Source organism: Mus musculus, chromosome 13, assembly GCF_000001635.26.
Source record: "Mus musculus strain C57BL/6J chromosome 13, GRCm38.p6 C57BL/6J".
In the NCBI taxonomy this organism is placed as follows: domain Eukaryota; kingdom Metazoa; phylum Chordata; class Mammalia; order Rodentia; family Muridae; genus Mus; species Mus musculus.
In genome coordinates, this window is record NC_000079.6 from 34,121,503 (window position 1) to 34,141,215 (window position 19,713).

The window sequence follows — 19,713 nt, forward strand, 5'->3', positions numbered from 1 at the left end:
AATGATTCTGGGGCTTAAGTTCATTCTCTTGAAAGGCAAGATTTACCAATCCTCTGGCCCTCCTTCAGATGCCTAAGAAATGAACACGTGAGCCAGACTGACCAATCTTGTCCTGTTCCTGTTACCCCAGCCCGTGTTCCCCCATCCCGCAGGGACTGATTTGGAGATGCGTGTCTGACTTAGGTCCACGGCCAGTCTGGCTCTTTCTGTGTAGCAGTGGGGTGATAGGAGCCTCAAGTCGTCACCACTAGGGAGTTCTTTGCAAAGACTGAAGAGGAAACAAGGGATGCAGAGCCCAGAGGTGATCAGGAGAGTTCAGTTCAGGCACACTCAACTTTTGTACCATGACTTGTCATCTACAAAGTTCACATCTAAGAACTGGACAACCAACCAAGTTACAAAAAAAGTACAAAAAAAGTTTATGATTTTTGTATCGCTCTGCATTCATAGCTTACGTGGGATATGTACACCTAGACTCTAGATATTGTCATGAAAGATGTGATTCTGGGCTTTTCAACCATGTGAGACAATAATTTCCCTTACTCCTTTTGGAAGCAAGTTTAAAACTGATTTGGAACATAATCGGTAGTACTCAAACTGTATATTATTCCTGGAAAAATTAAGTGGTATTAAAGTATGGCAGGGAGTACAGGTTCACAAATACCAGGCATGATCACTTCCTTATTCCTGTATACATTAGTGTTATTTGAACCTCTGTACGGATACTATAAACTGTTTTATATAGAGATATGCAAAGCTGAAACAATAAAAGTTTCCCAGGTTCATCAATGACAACTGAGGTCTCTCTCCACTATAGACTAAATGGTAATAAACCTAGCACATAGTAGGTGCTCACTACGTGTGGATTCTCTTTTCTTTTGCTATCCACTCACTATTAAAACTATACCGTGCTGTTCTGTTTTTGTGTTGTTATAATAAAATTTCTGAATCTTATTGCTTTATAAAGGATAGAGGCTCATTTTATCCACACTTCCTCTAAGTTTGTAACATTTGCATCTTCTGGGCTCTGGTGAGAGTCGTGGCTATTCCACAACATATGTGTTAGGAACATATGTGTGTGAGAGAGGAAAAAGAAGCCACTGATGGGAGAGAAAGGGTCATGTTCAGTCTCACAATCACCCGATCTAAAGGAGCTAATCTCTTTAGAGACCGCATTAATCCTTTCCCAGGATGCCCCATGACCTCTGATCATCCTTAAAAGTCACCACACTTCACCATCATTATGTCAGAGAATGAAGTCCCCACATGATTATTGGAAATGAACCATATTCAAACTGTGCCACATACCTTATTCAGTCAGAGAACTGAAGGAAAGAAGCTGTGAAGGTGAATGACAGCTTGCTAGATCCTGTTTCCTTTAGGGAATGTTTATGCCTCAGAGTTGTGACTATGTATTATGTAGCTGCTGAATGTGCCTGCCTATCTTCACTTCCAAAGGCTCACAGGTCTCAACAATCCTTCGAGACACCAGTCACGGACTCTGGCCGTGGATATCTCACGGGCTCCTTTCCATCCCTCTCTAACACTTTGTCTTAATAGTTCCTGTCCCCTACCAAAATCCTGGAGATACCCTCCCTGTGGCCATAGAGGTTCATTTTTTTTTAAGTGTACTCTGTACCTTCTATCACCCAATCTGCCAAAATAGATCCCTTTTCCTTGGTGACCACACACACAAGTGACAGCAAACACATTTGTGGTGGAGGAAGACAACAAACAAACAAACAAACAAACAACCCCTACCATTAGCTGTTTAATGTTTGTGACCAGCATAACCTGACATGAACATTTCATTGTAGGTCACTGAAACACGTCGTCTGTAAGTCATGGATATGTTGTATCTATTAGCTTAAAATTAGGAAGGCCTCAAAATAAGAGGAAGAAATGTTTGGATCCAGACATGGACAATGTCTATAGCCATACCACCCTGAATGATCTCCATCCAAACATTTCCAGATCTCATCAGAAATGTGGGCCAAGAAGTTTTGAATGTTATTTTCAGTTGCTTTAGAAAGTCCAGCTTCTCCTCAGTAGAAAACACTTCAGAAGCTTATCGCCTCTCCTAGTGCTATCTTTGAATGTAAGAGACCCTTCTTTATATTAGTCTATGGAAAAATGGGTTTTCCTGCCACATTCAATACAGAATACTTTCATAACCCCAAACATGAGATTTCTCCTCACCAAAGCAAGTCATTCTACAGCGGGCACCACCTGGATGTCCACCAGTTCAATCCAGATACGATGCTAGCTTCCTGAAAGCAGCAGTATTGATATTGTCATACACAGTTTAAGGGCTCTGTCCCACACAACTACCCCACACTGCAGATGCCAGTGGCAACCAGTTGGTCACTCCCTGTATTTCTGACCAACGGCTGTAAATTGTGGCTGCCATTAATCTCTCCTCAGATTTGACTAATTTCCTAAAGCAGTTTACAGTGCTTAGGGAAGCACTAAAGTTTACTGGTTTAAATATAAAAGGAATAATTAACTATGGGCATCAGACAAGGTGACACCTAGCACAGGGCATATGGTAAAAAGTACAAGGTGTGGTGTCTTTGCTGGACATACAACCTCTAGGAACTTCTATGTGTTCACTTCTCCGAAAGCTCTCTGTTGTGTGACATTTCCTGGGAAAATGTGAACAAACCACTACCCCTTCGAGATGGGTCACCACCAACAGATCAAAGGGAGGATTTCTTCTAAGTCTAGCTTGGTGAACCAGTGAATGCAGGAATACATACAGCCAGGAGGATGACACAGGGAAGAGGAACTAGGATCTAAGTGAGGAGGAAAAGGTCCTCCCTGCTATTAGGAGAACCTCAGCAATCCCCATCCTGGTGGTCTTGTTAGTCACAGCTTCTCTAACATGATGATAGTTGTTACACTCAGAAAATAGGTCATCTTCTACAGCACCTGAACTCTTTTAAGTGGTCAACTTTTATGGTTTGTCAACGAAATCTTACATAATGAAATAGGCTGCACCAAAATAAATTTTTGTGGGTATGTTATGGTCAGAATACCTCACAAGAAACTGAAAGGGAAATAGATGGTGGTTAAGAAATGAAGACAAGAATGAATGTTCTCAAGTTGTGCACATGGCTTGACTTTGACGCATACCTAGAAAACAAGGACACCGCTGACACGCTCAGGAAATTAACTTCCTAAGAGTTCCCTAAGCAATGGACAAGCCAGATGCAAACTAGGACATGTGAGAGGTCATCTGTGGGAGGGAAGTCTTCTCTGTGACAGTTGTTTGAGGGTCATTCATGCTCCCCCAGCTTCCTTCAACTCCCCATTCATTTTCAGTATTGACTACTGATAAAATATTCCTACTCTTGTAAATACAATTGCATCCACACATGTGCACATGTAACTTTAAAACTAAGAAGTTAGAAACCACTTTTAAATAGCGATTTCATTAGTGACACCTATTGGTCCTTTGACCAGAACCAAACCCAATACATTTTCAGGTTTTCCTTTGAAGTAGGGATAGTCATCTTTCCCTTCTTCTAATGCTTGTGTGGTTTTGAGCACAACACAACCCAAGTGAAGCAATCTATGGAAAAACTTGGACCCTGAGGCCTGAACTGTATAAAGAGAGCAAATGAAATGAGCTAAGCTCTGAAGATTTTAGTCCAAACTGCTATTAGTTTAACAAAACTTCAGTATCCCTTAGGCTGATGTGGCTGGGTCAGTTGCAGTGGAGGCTTGATTCCTTGCCTCAAGATAACTGGAACTCCCTATCCTGAACACCAACCTCTAGACTAGGTAGCGGATATTATAATTTGGGAACCTTACTTGCTCAAAGTGAATACCCCACTCAAAGCCCATTAGGGAGGCAAGGAACATTATGGAAGTTAAAAGCAACCACTGCTACCACCACCAATACTCATCTACCAGAACTGCCTGATATACACTCACACACACTCCCATCTCACACACACACACACACACACACACACACACACCCCAAATCCCATTACATAATGGCCACCCCCACAAAGGAAACCAGTGTTTTAAAAACAGTATCTCTTAATCCAAGTGTGTAAACATTTTTCTCATCTTTGAGTGCTTTTCCTAATAATGTAATTAAAGTTGACATAGGATCCAGAGTATCCGCTTAAATGGTTCATTGGGCGTCCACCCTTCTCATTGTGCCAAAATAAACTCCATCTATGTGCAGCAGGGCTGTGCAGACGGGCTAGCTGGCTGGCACCTGCCTGTCTTTTTCTTACAAGGTATGAAAGAGTTACACACTTCCAGTATACCACTAGGTGCTTGGCAGAGCACCCCCCCTTTTTTTTTTCCAAAATTACTATCATGGGTCTGATAGGTTGTTGGAAATGTGAAACCAAAGGACAGGTCCAGCCGGCCTTGGCAGCTGCCCCAAGAGTTCCGGGCATTTAAAACCAATGTCACACTTCAGTGAGGTTGTTGAAGCTTTACACCAGCTCAGCCAGGACTGACACCTGCCAGTTTGCCATTAAATATAGAAGTTGGAAGTAAAGATCCTGAACCACTGAACCCTCCTTGCTCTGTCAGGTTTCTGTGATCTATACTTACACAGCGAGCTTCTGCTCTTTGCCATCTGTGGCGCCTAGAGCTGGGATGCTTTTTTTCTTTTTTTCTTTTTTCTTTAACACTATTTAGAATGATATTGCTCATACTTCTCCTTGCAACTGCTTCCAAGTATGTTTTAACCTCTTTTAAAATAAAAATTCTTTATGCCCTCCTTTTAAAGCCGTGAACCTACACAGAATATATATATATATATATATATATATATATATATATAAATATATATATATATATTTTTTTTTCTTTACAATTACTCCCATGGAAGTATCTTAAATGAAAACCTATAGGTGACTGGACCCCTAAAGCTCCTTTAGTCATTGAATTCAAGTCTATATCTGGATTGAGTACAAATCTCAGATCCCAGGTCTTCATGGTAAGAATGGAATAAACTGTGAAAATTCTTAATTTTTTTTCTATTTAAAGGAATACTCCCCCCAAAACTCAGAATTTACATTTCCAAGTAAACTGAAATAAAGGTTGGCACAACGTTTGTAAAACTGTGGATGCTGTGGCTGGGAGGAAACCTGAGAGTGCACATATTAAATATGTAACTCTGCACAGCAACATGCTGAATGCCCTGCTCCTTGAACACAGTGATGGGCTGGAGGGGTAGATCAGTGGTATAATGTTTGCTGAGCGTGTGTAAGAAGGCCCTGGGTTTGATTCCCAGCATCATAAAAATGATATAACTTGGTGACTACTATCAATGATCAACATTATTGATAATGCTATTCTTCAGGGAGGAAGGCTGGATCAAAGCACACAGAAGAGGAAACTAATTTTTCACTCTCCTTTAAATTCTGTGCTGTGTGCCTCTAAGTAACTGCTCAAATAAACCTTTAAGGAAATAAAGGTCTGGCAACATCTTCATAAAAACACACTCTCAATAAACAAGTCGTGTACCAAAGGACATCTTAAAATCCATTGTTTCTTCTCATTGTTGGATTGAGTAAGGCCATTTTTGGTTCAACTTATATTAATAGCATACCCAAAGAAGAAACAAACACCTGAGCTTTCAGTCTTTTCTAAAGGAAGAAAATTTTCTGTGTTCAGAAAGGTGGATTTAAGTTGATAACAAAGAGCTTGATAGGGAGAAAGGAAGAGAAAGAAAAGAGGACACCGTTAGGACACAAAGGTTTATGTGATTTTAGCCATTACAACAGGAGTTCAGAAAGATCTCAAGTGTTACATTGATGTTATCGGTATTACAAAAAGAGAAAAAAAGTGACAGGCAACAGTGAAGAGCACCAGAGACCCAGCACAAACCTAAGACCATTCTCCTTCCTTCAACTGCCAAGGTATTTTCACAGATTAAGCCCCCCCACCCCCTCCTTTCATCTCAGCTTTCCCTAACCTGCTTGGCCTGGGGAACTCAAGCCTCATCCTCGCCCTCTTCCTCCTCGAACTCGCCCTGCTCATCAGCCGTGGCATCCTGGTACTGCTGGTACTCAGACACCAGGTCATTCATGTTGCTCTCCGCCTCGGTGAACTCCATCTCGTCCATGCCCTCACCCGTGTACCAGTGCAGGAAAGCCTTGCGCCGGAACATAGCAGTGAACTGCTCCGAGATGCGCTTGAACAGCTCCTGGATGGCAGTGCTGTTGCCAATGAAGGTGGCTGACATCTTGAGGCCACGAGGAGGGATGTCACACACGGCCGTCTTGACGTTGTTGGGGATCCACTCCACGAAGTAGCTGCTGTTCTTGTTCTGCACGTTGAGCATCTGCTCATCCACCTCCTTCATGGACATGCGGCCACGGAAAATGGCGGCCACGGTCAGGTAGCGGCCATGGCGAGGGTCGCAGGCAGCCATCATGTTCTTGGAGTCGAACATCTGCTGGGTCAGCTCGGGCACCGTCAGGGCTCGGTACTGCTGGCTGCCCCGGCTGGTCAGAGGTGCAAAGCCTGGCATGAAGAAGTGCAGGCGTGGGAATGGCACCATGTTCACGGCCAGCTTGCGCAGGTCTGCGTTCAGCTGGCCTGGGAAGCGCAGGCAGGTGGTCACTCCACTCATGGTGGCTGACACCAGGTGGTTGAGATCGCCATAGGTGGGTGTGGTCAGCTTCAGGGTGCGGAAACAGATGTCATACAGAGCCTCATTATCGATGCAGTAGGTTTCATCTGTGTTCTCTACCAGCTGGTGCACTGAGAGGGTGGCATTATAGGGCTCCACCACAGTGTCAGAGACCTTGGGTGAGGGCATGACGCTGAAGGTGTTCATGATGCGGTCTGGGTACTCCTCTCTGATCTTGCTGATGAGCAGGGTCCCCATGCCTGAGCCAGTGCCTCCCCCCAGTGAGTGGGTCAGCTGGAAGCCCTGAAGACAGTCACAGCTTTCTGACTCCTTCCTCACCACGTCCAGGACAGAGTCCACCAGCTCGGCCCCCTCTGTGTAGTGGCCCTTTGCCCAGTTATTTCCTGCACCACTCTGGCCTGAAAGAGCAAAGGAGGATTAAGTCAGCCATGATTGGGAAAATTCCTTCTTTAAAAAAAAAAAAAAAAAGAATCACCTCTCAGATAAGGCTATTTCAAATTATTATCAAATGGCCAATAAATAATAAAGCAATAAACTATTTGGTTATCAATACAATTATAAATGAGTTAACAGAGCACACCTGCCTTTGAAAAAGCTAAGATGCAATTGCCTCAAAGCCTGATAAGGCTTAGGCGCCACTGCTATGTATGCTCCCTGTCTATCACACTCCTCCACCCTTTGTGCTAGTGATAATTAACACCTTGTGCTCTTCTGTCTTCAGCTATGCCACATACTCACCGAACACGAAGTTGTCCGGCCTGAAGATCTGCCCAAATGGTCCAGACCTGACTGAGTCCATTGTGCCTGGCTCCAGGTCCACCAGGATGGCCCTAGGCACATATTTATTACCTGCAGAAGAACAAGAGCTGGCTTAGCCCTCCAGGCAGTATCTTCTATAGAGTAGGGCTCGGTCCCACCTCCTTCCTGTTTGGTGGTACCCCCAAACAAAGAAAGGTCTATTATGACCAAGCTTTCAAAGGGTTTGGTTGGCACAGAAGAGGCTACCCCACCCCAAAAATGGTCATCCTAAAATAAGCCACCTTCTCCTGGGTTCAAATAAGAGCAGAGCTTAGGGATGCCAGAATTGAAGATGGGGTGTTAAAAGTAATTACCAGTTGCTTCATTGTAGTATACATTGATTCTTTCCAGTTGCAAATCACTGTCTCCATGGTAACTTCCAGTGGGGTCTATACCATGCTCATCACTGATGACCTCCCAAAACTGTGACATAAAAAGACTGTATTTAGCTATGCACAACCCTACCCCCAATCTCAATGAGCAGCCCCCCCATCACCCACAGTTTTGACAACAGGACGTTGCCGAAGCTTTAATGAGTGGCATGACCCAGGCACAGCCTTAGGGCTTGCATTGTAGAGGATCAGAAAGTTGAAACTGGGCGGTTTCCCATGAGAACAGCTGCTCTCAGCAGGAGGTAGGGTGTGTGTGTGTGTGTGTGTGTGTGTGTGTGTGTGTGTGTGTGTGTGTGTGTGTGTGTGAAAAAACAGCCCAAGCTGGGTTGGCAAGTCACAGCCACCACTGGCAGCTGGAGACAAACGCGCTGGGACTATAGGCAAGGAGAAAAGGGGGCCGGCGGGGAGAGTGAAGCGAGGAAGCTGTAGGGTGATGTTTTAAATTCAAAGCACGTTCAGTGACCGTCTGGCAATCGTTCTTCCTCCCCTCCCCCGCAGCTCGCCTGGTGATCAAGCGAGTAAAATCAATTCTCCTGTGTCGCGGCCCCTCCCTAAGACCGGCATGCACAGCCTAGCAGACACACCCACGTCTTCTTTAGGCACTCGTGGCTATTAGGGAGGAAAGAAAATGGGGCAGCTCAAATTCCGAATAGTTCCAGGAAAAATGAATGAGACCCCTTTGCTTTAAAGTCTCCTCTGAGACCACGCCCATCCGACTGCACAAAACCGCAAGTCAGGTCCGCCGTTGGTGAGTCCTGGTATTTACCTAGAGCCGCGCCTCATTTTGGACCCCACCTATCCCGAGGGGAGCTCCGTTAGGGTCCCTCCCTCACCCCCTAAGCAGTGAACCCACCTTGGCACCGATCTGGTTGCCGCACTGGCCCGCCTGAATGTGCACGATCTCTCGCATGGTGCCTGGTTAGCTTCTTGCTGTCTTGGGTCTGTGTCAGTGGGTCTGATGATCCTCCCCTTCCACACCCACTGCTGGGCCACCTGGAACTTACTCCGGAACCGACGGGCTACGGGCTGAGGGCGAGGGCCGGGTGGGTTCGGTCTTTTATGTAGGGAGGGTGGGGCGAACCAAAAAGACCGCGCCCCCCAGCCAAAGCCCCCAGTCCCGTTCTCGCTAGCGCTCTCCAGGCCGGGTTGACGTAATGCTCTGAGCCCCAGGGACGGTCTTGGGGGCTGGACTATGGGCTTGTGGCCAATCAGCGCGGGCGTGAAGACCTTGCGAGGAGTGGGGCTTCTTGGGAGAAGCTGGGGCCTGAGCATTGTCTCGGACTTGAGAAGGGCAAGCTGAGTGTGGGGAACTGGGAACTGGGAGCGTGAAGACTGCGGTAGTGTGGCGGGGCGGGGTGATTTAGTACCATAGGCTGGGGATGGAGAAGGGGCTGCTAATGGGTGGGTGCAGCAGGTGCAGTCCGGTGTTGCGAGTGAGCACTGGTAGGGAGCTTTAGGGTCATTTGCGTTACTTGAGCAATTCCTCTTCTTACTCTGAGCAGGCTTCGCCAAGCCAAAGCACTTGGCGAGAGTAGTGCCTCATTCTTCATCCCTGGAGGTCAATGTCTGTCCAGGCGCACACGCCCATTACATACAACTTTAGGAAAAGACTAGTGATCCTACGAAAGCGAGTGTAATTGGAAAAAAGAAAAATCCAAAAGATCATAACTTTGGACACTTTGGAGCATCTTAGACTTGCCTTTGTCTTTATTGACTATGCTTGTTCCTCTGCTATAGTAGCAGCATTTAGTGGTAGAAGGACCTCTGAGCCTAGCCCTGCCTCGCACACTCCAAGAATACTGTGCTCGCTGCCTGATACCAAAGACTCCTTTCACCCTGTGATTGGCTTTTGTTCCTCCTGAGTGATGGGGTGGGTGTGGCAGGCCGCAGTGTGTGAACTGTGTTGCCGGCAGAGTGAGGGTGGAGTCCTGGGGGCGGGTCTGTCAGGGAAACAAAGGAGTTCACAAAAGCGTGGGATGTATTCCACAACTGAGTGTTTAAAAGCCAGTCAGGCGCTGTCCTTCCAGTATTTAGTTCATCCGTTGTTAGAAAAGAAGGTTCTGAGAACCTTCGACGCCTAGAGCATTCTTACCTTCATTTGCAGTGACTAAGAGGTCCCAGCCTTGGTGCTGCGGATGGAGAGGAGGGGGACACGCCTAAAAACTGCAGCGCGGTGAGCTAGCCAGAGACCACCGCAGACTCAGGCGCACTCACATCAGCGCGTGCGCAGACGCGATGCATCAGCTCTCCCTTCAAACCCGCATTTTCTAGGTATTCGAGGAAGAAACTGATCCCTTTGTGAGCGTATGTGAAATAAACCTGTGTGCTCTGAGGGAGAGAAGAAGAAGGGTGTCAGAGTATGTTCCCTGCTATCCCAGGTTGAAGGTCACTGCTTCCCTACGCGGGGCTAGTGGTTTAGGAGGTGATGTGACCCCTTTTATTCTCTAAGGAGTGAGGCCCAAGTGACTCAGGGTCACACTATAGGGTAGAGCTCGCAGCTGTTGAGCGAGGGAGGACCTGCTAGAACCATCTGAAGCTGTCATCGCCTCTCCTTTCCGCAAGGGGTGTGGGGGCAGGGCGGGCTTTAAACTGAATTCTAATGTACCATGAGAAGCAGCCTAGAACAAAAGCCTTGCCGCCTGTGATTGCCAGGGTGTCCAGACTGGATCTCTATGGCCAGAGTTCGCCAGATACGGTTGCAGGTGTTCAGTTCAGGGTGGATTGAGAAGAGAGAGGCAAGAACAGTGAAGGTGTGCCCACGTGCCCAGTAACAGGGTTCCAAGGACACAGGCCCTGAATTTTGAATTTTCTCACCTGTCTTAATACAGATGTAGAAGCATGAAGAGAGAATACTTCCCAAGGTCACACAGCGAGTTAATGACAGGGCTCCGACTGTCTCAAGGGCGCCCAAGCTTTCAGGGTAGGTGGCTACATTCGGAGCCAAAAGGGCCATTGAAGGGTGACTGTTGCGGTGTTCGGTTGACCTGGAAGTAACACCGAGAAGGTGTCACCAGCACTGCGATTATAGATGCCGCTGTGCAGCGGTCCCCCCTGAGGAGCTGAGGAGCAATCCCAGCGCCCCGGGGGCTCAACTCTAAACCCGGTAATCTGAGCCTGCCTCTCTAACCTAATGGGTTCCTCGCTCAGCTTCTGTTTCAGAGCCAGATCTTTGCAAGGTAGCTGATGAAAAACTCTATGATTCTCTACATGAAAAGGCCTTCACTCTCGGATTTCTCTTAGCGGAAGAAGTTTGCAACAACGTGACTGGAAATCACCCTGAAACCTGAACGGCCCGGGATCCAGCCTGTTGGTCGGGATCAGCTTTCCTTTCATGCATTTTACCTCATTGTCCCCACAGGACTTGTCTCTGGGTTTACGGTGCTTCGCATTTTACATTTTTGCAAAGAGCTGCGGTGTGTGTGTGTGTGTGTGTGTGTGTGTGCGTGAGAGAGAGAGAGAGAGAGAGAGAGAGAGAGAGAGAGAGAGAGAGAGAGAAATATTGACAACAGCTTCGTCTTTCCCTAAAGGCTTTACAGTCATCTTCGAACTTAAAAGGAGTGGGGGCTTATTTCCTATAACTCAAAGGAAAAGCTCCTAGGAAGCAAAATCAGATCGGTGCCCAGCCTTTGTTTTTGCCTCCTAATATTAGATTCCTCTCCCTCTATGTCAACACCAGACCTGAAAAATTTAAGGCAATGTATTTCATGATCTTTACGTACCAATTAATTTTAACGATGCATTAATTTTCAAAAGACAGGTGCAGAAGCGTCTCTGTGCAAAATCAAAACAAGCATTTGTTTCATACAGGGAGGGACCTAAACAGCCACAATGATACGTGCTTTTACAAACGTCAGATTATTTTCAAGGGCAAATCCCCCAAGTGTGCATTTATTGTACACAAAGGGTCATTGTTTTAAGCAACTGAAGAGGTTGGATAAAATGAAGATTTTCTTCATAAATACGAGGTAAAATTAAAAAATGTTGTTTTCTTAATGAAAAATGTATTTTGATCCATTTTTTTTTAAATTACGGGACATTAGTTCAGGATTTTTGCCCATAGCTAGCCTATATTCACCACTTAAAGTGCAGTTCACCACCCCCACAGCTGAGATGTATGCGGTTTCCTAGGCAACACACATTTTGCCACTGAATGAACAGGAATTGAAAGGAAGACTGCAAAGGCTGCAGGTCCCTGGTTATTTCTTCCCCCACCCTGTCCGCCCTTCTCATTGCTAGAAATTTTAGGAATATTGGGAAGTTGTCATTCTAACATTTATGTAAAAGAGCCAAATGCCCAGAGAATTGGACCTAGAAAGGGATTGCAGCCACATATAGTAGCCGCGGGTGGGCACTGGGAAAGGGCTCCCGGGCTGTCTCCGGTCAGCCTGCCGGAGGTTCACCCTCTGATTCTCTCCTTTTTCCCCTTCCCTCTTAGAAACGAGTAGCTATTGTGCTGCACAGCACTGTCCAGAGCTCTAGAATGAAGGCGCTACTTGGGTGGGGGGCTCCGAGCCCCCTGACCTCCTGCTGCAGTGGGGTTCTGTAGGGATCAGCCACTTAGGCAACAAAAGACTGGGATCTGCAGAGAAAATTTCGCATCTTGAATGCAGCAAAAGCATGCGGGCGCCTGCACCTTGGTCTTTGTTTCTCATCGGGGCTGGGTGTTTTCCCATGGCCAGTGCTCATGAATTTGAATTTTAAGAGCCAACATCCAGTCATCAAGCCTTTCACAAAAGAGGGTTGTCTTCCTTGTCAAGCAAATCAGCAGGAGGAGGGGAACCCCTGATTTTCCAGGGCACCCGGATCCTTTCAAGGGCTGCCTCCTCTCCTCCAATCCCTAGCAAAGTTGTTTGGGTTTTTTTTTGTTTGTTTGTTTGTTTTTTGTTTTTTTTTGTTTTTGTTTTTGTTTTTTTTTTTTTTAGATTCTTCAACCTGGAGCACAGAGAAGCACAGAATTGTTCACAGTGCAGCCTAGTAAACTGCATTTCCATAGTACAGAGTCGTCCTGGGAAGAATACAAGAACCAGAAGTACTCAAACGGAGGCATGCTAGAACTCAGACAGCCTGCCTGCGTAAGGTGCAGTCTGTGAAAGCCGTCAGTGTGAAAATGGATCCATTTTTAAATGGTAGAGTACACAGCAGAAGACAGAATGGGGGAGACATTTTAAGTGAAGGAGGCAGATTGCTGTAGTATCAGTGTGACCGTAGGCTGCCACCCACATTGTTCCATGAGCAACTGCTGTTTGGCAGTGTCTTCAGAGCTCACGGTCTCTCCAAAATGTACCACAGAACTTTGCTTGTCACTTAAATAAAATGATAATATACATACACGCTAACCCCTCTGCTCTTTGCCCTAGTGAGCATGCACCAGAACCTCTCAGCAAATCAGTCTCTCCTTCATTTCCCAATTGGTGGCTACTCATAGTCACAGCATGGTTTAAATTTTATTTTATTTTATTTTATTTGTATTGTTTTGGTTTTTCGAGACAGGGTTTCTCTGTGTAGCTCTGGCTGTCCTGAAACTTACTCTGTAGACCAGGCTGGCCTCGAACTCAGAAATCGGCCTGCCTCTGCCACCCAGGTACTGGGATCAAAGGTGTGCGCCACCATGGCCCAGAAATTTTTTTTTTTTCATTTAGAGGCTATCTGAGAGAATTTGTTGCTCCTTTTAAAGTAGCTTTTTGAAAAGGAAACATATTAGAAGGTTTAGTCTGGTATGCATATTCTGTGGAGTTTTGATCTGTTGTTATGTATTGCAGTGCTGAATTCTGTACCGGAAGGCGTAGGTCTACAAATTCTCACACTTATCTGCCTTTGTTGTGCACACCTTGCTCCTCAGTGCACAGTTGCTCTCTTCAGACACACCAGAAGAGGGCATTGAGTCCCATTGCAACACCTTGCTCCTTAATTTAAGTACGTGTTGTAATGCTAAACACTGGCACTGGTTACCTCAGGGATGAGAGATCCTCACACAGACCAAGTAATGTTATGTAACCTTGCCCCCCCCCCCCAAGTCAACTCCGATTGACCAATAAGGATGCCTACAGCCTATAGCTGGGCAGAAGAGAGTTTGAGTTCCCTGGGCTTGGGGTCTGGGGCAGAACCAGGAAAAGAAAATAGAGAGAAGATGCAGTGGGGTAGGTAAATCATGGAAACATGGCCATGAAGGCTGGTCAATTGGAGTCAAGAGTGACCCAGATGAAACATGGCAAGTCATAACTCAGGGTTATTGATAGGGAAGTAGATACTAATAGCTTAGAGGGTAGATATCCGCCCAGTTCTAGTGCTTTAAAGGCTTATCAAAAATATAAAGGTTTTGTGTGTGTGTGTGTGTGTGTTTTTTCTTCTGGGAACTGAATGATATGGGGGGGAGGGGGTAGATACTCTCATATGAGACTAAATATTCTCTACAACATATTTTAATTAAAAGTGTGCCAAAAAGTGAAAAAAGAGGAGGAGAATTGAGAACAGGATCCCAAAGAGTTGTCTGTTCAGACACGCATGTTCATGGTGGCGTAGTCCACAAGAACCAAAGGACGAAAGCACCTTGAGTGGTCATGGGTAGGTAACTAGATAGACAACATGGTCTGTCTGCATATGTGATGAAATATCACCCAGGCTTTTAAAAGAAGAAGTTCTTATTCAAAAGCTAAACCTGAGGCCACTAGATTAAGAGAAAACAGCCTGTGATAATAAGACAAGGCTGTATGGTTCCATTCATAGGTGCTACACAGGAGTCAAAGACAGAGAGACATGGTAGAATGGGGGTCCCCAGGGATGGCAGAGGGCAAATGAGGGTTATTTAATAAGCAAAGAGTTTCAGTTTTGCAAGATAGTCACACCACTGTGAACATATGATCACTCCCTTGAAACTGGTCCCAAGATGCCCACACACAGGACATGGAAATTCTTGGGAGCTCAAGGCTTTTTTATAGAGAGAGTAAAATTTGCAAAGGGCTCACAGTCATCCTCCCATGTCTTTAAGTCATCTCTGGAAGACTTATATTATTTAATAAAAGTAAACGCTCCCAGTAGGTTGTTGTAGGGTGGGGGTGGGGGAGACTTTGGTGTGTGTTCAGCATACACAATTTCTTTAAAAAAAAAAATAGGGAGCAAAGCTGCTCATGGATCAGTGTCTGCCACGTGCCTTGTTTTTGATGAAAAATCATTGGGGGCACGGCTGTGGCTAAATTCTGCTGGAGAAACTAAAGGAAAAACTATAAAGAAAAATACTGTGACACTCAACCAACAACCTCTATGAAGAGAAATATGCTTTTTTTTTCTTTTCCTAAAAGAAGCAAATTCACCAGCAGCAGAATAGGAAAAGACTTGTCAGAAAGGGCCAGCTGCAGAGCCACGCAGCCTTACAAGCAGGGACGTGAAGAAACCGGATTTGTTATGGCCAACAGAGAGACACTGCAAACCCCAGATTGTGCCTCATGGCAAGAAAACTCACGACAGCTGCTCCGTTGTTCTCCCTGTAGCAGACAGTGAACCACGCCAGCCTGTGTGGGGAGTGGAGGAAACCCTGAGCATGTGAAGTCCTGAGTGGATGTGTGTAGACATGAGCTGGCCATGTCAAGGACCCCAGTGTCTCAGTCCCATGGGAGTGGCAAAGTCTTACCTGGGTGACGCTCAGGGAAATGCCAGACTTTCCCCCTGGTCCATGTGTGGATGTTGGCAATGTGTGCAGAAAATATCTCCCAAAGCTTTGCCACCACACAGTGTTAATTGCCTGAAGACTGCTCCCCTACAGAGACTACACCTACAGAGATGAGCAAAACCTGCCTTCTTGATTCAGCTGTATATCATAAATCCTGCCTCCAGATTCAGCTAATATGCAATTACCCCACCTCTGTCTTCAACTGTATATAACAAGCACAATGTGTTTCTAGGTTGCTGCAGCTAGTCCATCAAGAAATCCAGTCCACCTGATCCCAACTCTTCTGTCTACATGTCTGTCATTTCATCAGTCTGTCTTCTTCATTCCCTCAATGCCCCAGTGAGACCCAATTCTGGGAGCTATGCAATGATGTAGCAAGCCTGGGAATGAAATGAATACAATTTTACCAGAGACTTTCAGAGAGAGTCTTTCTACCTTCTCTGCTACTGGTGGGAAGGATACATAAACTCTGCCCATCATCCACAGAAGTGATGTGTCACAGTTCTAAGTCACTCTTTTGCTATGGAAGTGTGGTAGCACAAAAGGTTGATGGATGGGCCCCAGTGTGGTTCTCGGTTGTCTGGATCAAAATGTGCCTAGAACATGGGCTCAGGAAACTTGAGCAATAAACTCAAGAAAGCTCTTCCCTCTTACAATGATGAATGGGAAAAGTAACTTGTGTTGGAGACCCTGGCCTTTTGCCAGTGTCCAACGGGGAAGGATATTTATGGAGTCCTCAACATAGTGGGTTCCCAGGCCTCTCTAACATTTTTGTTCCCAGAATTCCTGCTGGGCTTCTCTACTTAGAGAGATGTGCATGAGTGACTTGGGCTTTCATGGGGTCACTGTCTGTGGCTTCTATTCCTGGGGAAGTTGAATGATAAAGTCAGGTGTTGTGCTTCTGACAGGAAGCCTTCTTCCCACCTAGCACTGGAGGATTCTTTGGATCATCTTTTGAAAGACTCATATTGAATGTCTCCAGGCTCTGGACATGCCCCTGTTCTCACAGTTGCTTACAACTGTTCACAGGCCCTCCCCGGTTTTCAGTGTGACAGGAGTGTCCTACTGCAGCATCTCTGTTTGCTGCTATTTGGATACAGTTTGAATGTGTGCTCCAAAGGTTCATGTGCCAAATGCCTGATATTCAGGTGAGGGAATCTTTAAGGGATGAGGCCTGGTGTAAATTGAGTAGTCACTGGGAGCCTGGAACACAGAAGAGATTAATTCTCTAGGGACCCCAGTTAATTCCCCTGAGCACAAGTTGTAATATATGAGCCTAGCCCTTGAAGCTCTCGGGTTTCCTGTGTTATCAGCTGATCATATTCCCAACAAGGTGTCACTAGCTATGCTATTTACTCAGAGAGTCCTCACTAGAGCTGTTCAGTTGCAGGCAGTATATTCTCAGACCTCCAGACTGTGAGCTAAATAAACCTCTTCTCTGAATAAAACGCCCAGCCATTTTATAGACAGAAAATAAACCAACACACCTATTCGTCGAATAAATTTCCACCTCATTGGGCTTTTTATTTATTTCATCTTACCAAAAATTGTTTATCTTTAGTCCTAAATGAAGATCCTGAAGATAAACCATCTTCAGTATTATCTCTGTTTTCAGTGATTACAACACCAATAGTTAACAAACCAGATGTTGTGAATGCATTATGAGAATAATGTTCCTTTCACCAACACTTTTAAAGTTCAAAATTATCAAGCTACTTCAAAAATTGAGAGGAGAACCATGGATCTGTTGTAATTAGAAGTACAGTTAGGAGTTCCTTTGATTAATATTAATTTCCTCATTCAGGAATCAAATGATCTGAATTCCATTACCAGGAATTTGTTCCCATGTAGCACACACACCTGTATTCTGGAAACCTATTTGAACCATGCTGCACCTGAGAGAGAAAACCCAGTGCCTATACTGTCTTTAAAGTATACTGCTCAGACACAGTTTTTATCATGATCAGCAACCCCAGGAAGTAAAGACTGGGAGTTGAGACTTGCTCATAATGCCCACAAGCTGCTGTGATTCCAGGCTCAGGACCAAGCACAATGCTATTAGGCTAAACATCCTTCCAAGACTCACAGGAAGACTAGATCACAAATAGATGACAATTATTTGGAGACGAATCCTCTGAGGAGGACTCCAAGTTCAGTTGGGAGAGTGGGAGTCCCACGATGAAATTGGTGACTTTTTAAGAAGAGGAAGAGACATGAGGTGACATTCTTTTTCTGTCTTGCCATGTGATGTCCTTGGTGTGTGAGACAGAGCACAAGGCCTTTGTCTACTGTTGAACAGAGATGCTTGTACCATGCTTTGTTACACGCGTTCTCACGACCGGCCAGGAAAGACGCTGCAACAGGATCCTTCTGCACACATTTATTCAGTCCTGTTTCTTCTTGTTTATATCTCCCTTGTTTATATCTCCCTTGTTTATATACCTCCCTTGTTTTTATATCTCCCTTGTTTTTATATCTCCCCTGTTTTTATATCTCCCCCGAACCCTGGGCCTCTCACTCCTTTTATACTCTCTCTCATCCACGAACCGCAGGCCACGCCCCCTCACCAGGCATGCAGCTTCAGCTAATCAGGGCAGCAGGGGCAAATCTCCACCAAATTGGATTCACCTGTATCCTGGTACACCTGCGCAGCACTCAAGATGTTTGTGTCTTATATGAGGAAGTCAGGTGCAAGTCATATGACTTAGCTGCAGTCTCTGGCGCCTTTAGGACTGCCGCCACACCTGCTCCTAACAATTCCCCCTTTTTTCTTTTTTGGCAGAGAGAATGTCTGTCTGTAGATAGCCCCCCGAAGCCATGCCCCTTACCCGTCCTTGGGTGACAAACAGCATTGGTTTGATCCCTGTCTTAGGTTGGTGACATGCCCAGGGAGTCTTATCACTGACTACCTCTCTATCATGCCAAGCCACACCTGGGGAGATTGTGTTTTGCTTGTGGCAGGTGCATCAAAAGGCCAGGATGTTGATTAATCTACGGCCAGATCTTAATTGCTGCAAGCAAGCCTCATGGGTGAAGGTAGAGGTCTGATCCCCAGTGTGCAAGCATAGGGGCCCTACACAAAACCATCCCTTAGGCTCATCACCCAGAGAGGTCTTGGCCAGCTCCCGTGTCGTTTTTCCTGGGGGAAGGGAACTAGGACACTGAACCTTCATGCAATCAGACGTGCCTTCCACAGGATGCCAACAGCAAGCTATCCTCTGTGCAGTGCTTAGCCTCGCACCCCACGGCATAAAGCAGCATAATTTCTTTTAGAGCGGCAAACCGAATCTGAGGAGATTGTCCCGCCTCCACTGCAGCAAAAGCCTACACTACCATGGCGAAAGTGCGGACCCGGACCCGCACACTCTGCACCTAACACATGTGCCAAACACAAAACACACACACACTATAACAATCATACATCTCAGGGCTCTCATCCCCGCTCATCTTCCCTGAAGCAAGGGATAGATAGCCAGAGGGGCTATATCTTTAAGGGAAATTCAGGGATCAAAAAGGCATGGAAAAATGTGAACGTCATGTCGAGCTGGTATCGGCTTCTGGAATACCGAAAGGATCTCTCATCTCGGCTCCATCCTTTGTGCTTGTGGGATCATCCACCACATCCACAGGGGCAACTGGATCAGGACGCTCATTCTTGCAGCGTCTCACCAATCTCTCCAGCACCCAAAGAGGTTCCATCTGGTCCTGTGGAAACACACAAACAGACCCTCTCGCCCACGTCAACACCTGATCTACTCGATCCCCAGGGGGGATGGACACAATACCTCGTGGTGATGAGACCATAACCTCAATCACCTGTGTGTCCATCTGGGGAGTCAATACGCCAAATCTCTGGACAGAAGGTCCACCTATAGGTGGCTGCTGAGGAGGCATAGGGAGGAGGCACAGAAGCTAATTCGCCTTCCTCCTCCACCTCGGCTCTTTTATTTTGTCCTTTCTGTCCACCTGATAACACTGTGTCTCCTTTCTTTTTCCTTTTTCTTTTTAAGCCCTTCTCTTCCTCCGACATACTTTCTTGTTGCTCTATAAGGATTTTCTGACCTGTCTTGACTGCCTCTACACACAGTTTCAAACAGTAACAGAGTCCATATATCAGAACAAACAAGACCAAAACTATCAGACCTACCCACAAAGGGTCAATGGGAGAAAAAAGCATAACTACACAGCGAGGATCTATTGATCACTACACTGAGGTTATCATACTTCCT

General features: G+C 45.9%; 1 protein-coding gene and 1 long non-coding RNA gene across 7 annotated transcripts; one reads left to right on the plus strand and one right to left on the minus strand.

The window, feature by feature from the left end:
• Positions 1-5,505: 5,505 nt before the first annotated feature.
• Tubb2b (tubulin, beta 2B class IIB) lies at positions 5,506-8,852 on the minus strand. Its single transcript, NM_023716.2, has 4 exons — positions 8,675-8,852; positions 7,744-7,852; positions 7,370-7,480; positions 5,506-7,029 (listed from the first exon to the last, which is right to left on the minus strand). The coding sequence occupies exons 1-4, from the start codon at positions 8,729-8,731 to the stop codon at positions 5,969-5,971; spliced, it is 1,338 nt and encodes a 445-aa protein (NP_076205.1). The 5' UTR covers positions 8,732-8,852; the 3' UTR covers positions 5,506-5,968.
• A 123-nt stretch (positions 8,853-8,975) lies between these two features.
• On the plus strand, positions 8,976-16,967 carry Gm36500. 6 transcript variants are annotated; one of them, XR_873220.3, is made up of 4 exons: positions 8,976-10,741; positions 12,744-12,947; positions 14,252-14,382; positions 15,117-16,967. It is a non-coding gene; the product is annotated as a predicted gene, 36500 (long non-coding RNA). The 6 variants fall into 6 exon arrangements; XR_873221.3 differs by lacking the exon at positions 14,252-14,382; XR_873219.3 differs by lacking the exons at positions 14,252-14,382; positions 15,117-16,967 and having other exon boundaries at positions 8,976-10,092; positions 10,650-10,741; positions 12,744-13,308.
• The last annotated feature ends 2,746 nt before the right edge of the window (positions 16,968-19,713 follow it).

Coding starts and splice junctions, on each gene's coding strand:
- Tubb2b (NM_023716.2), bottom strand. CDS start 8,731: ATGCGAGAGATCGTGCACATTCAGGCGGGCCAGTGCGGCAACCAGATC. Junction 7,481..7,743: donor ATACTACAATGAAGCAACTG/GTAATTACTTTT, acceptor GTTCTTCTGCAG/GTAATAAATATGTGCCTAGG. Junction 7,030..7,369: donor GCCGGACAACTTCGTGTTCG/GTGAGTATGTGG, acceptor TTGCTCTTTCAG/GCCAGAGTGGTGCAGGAAAT.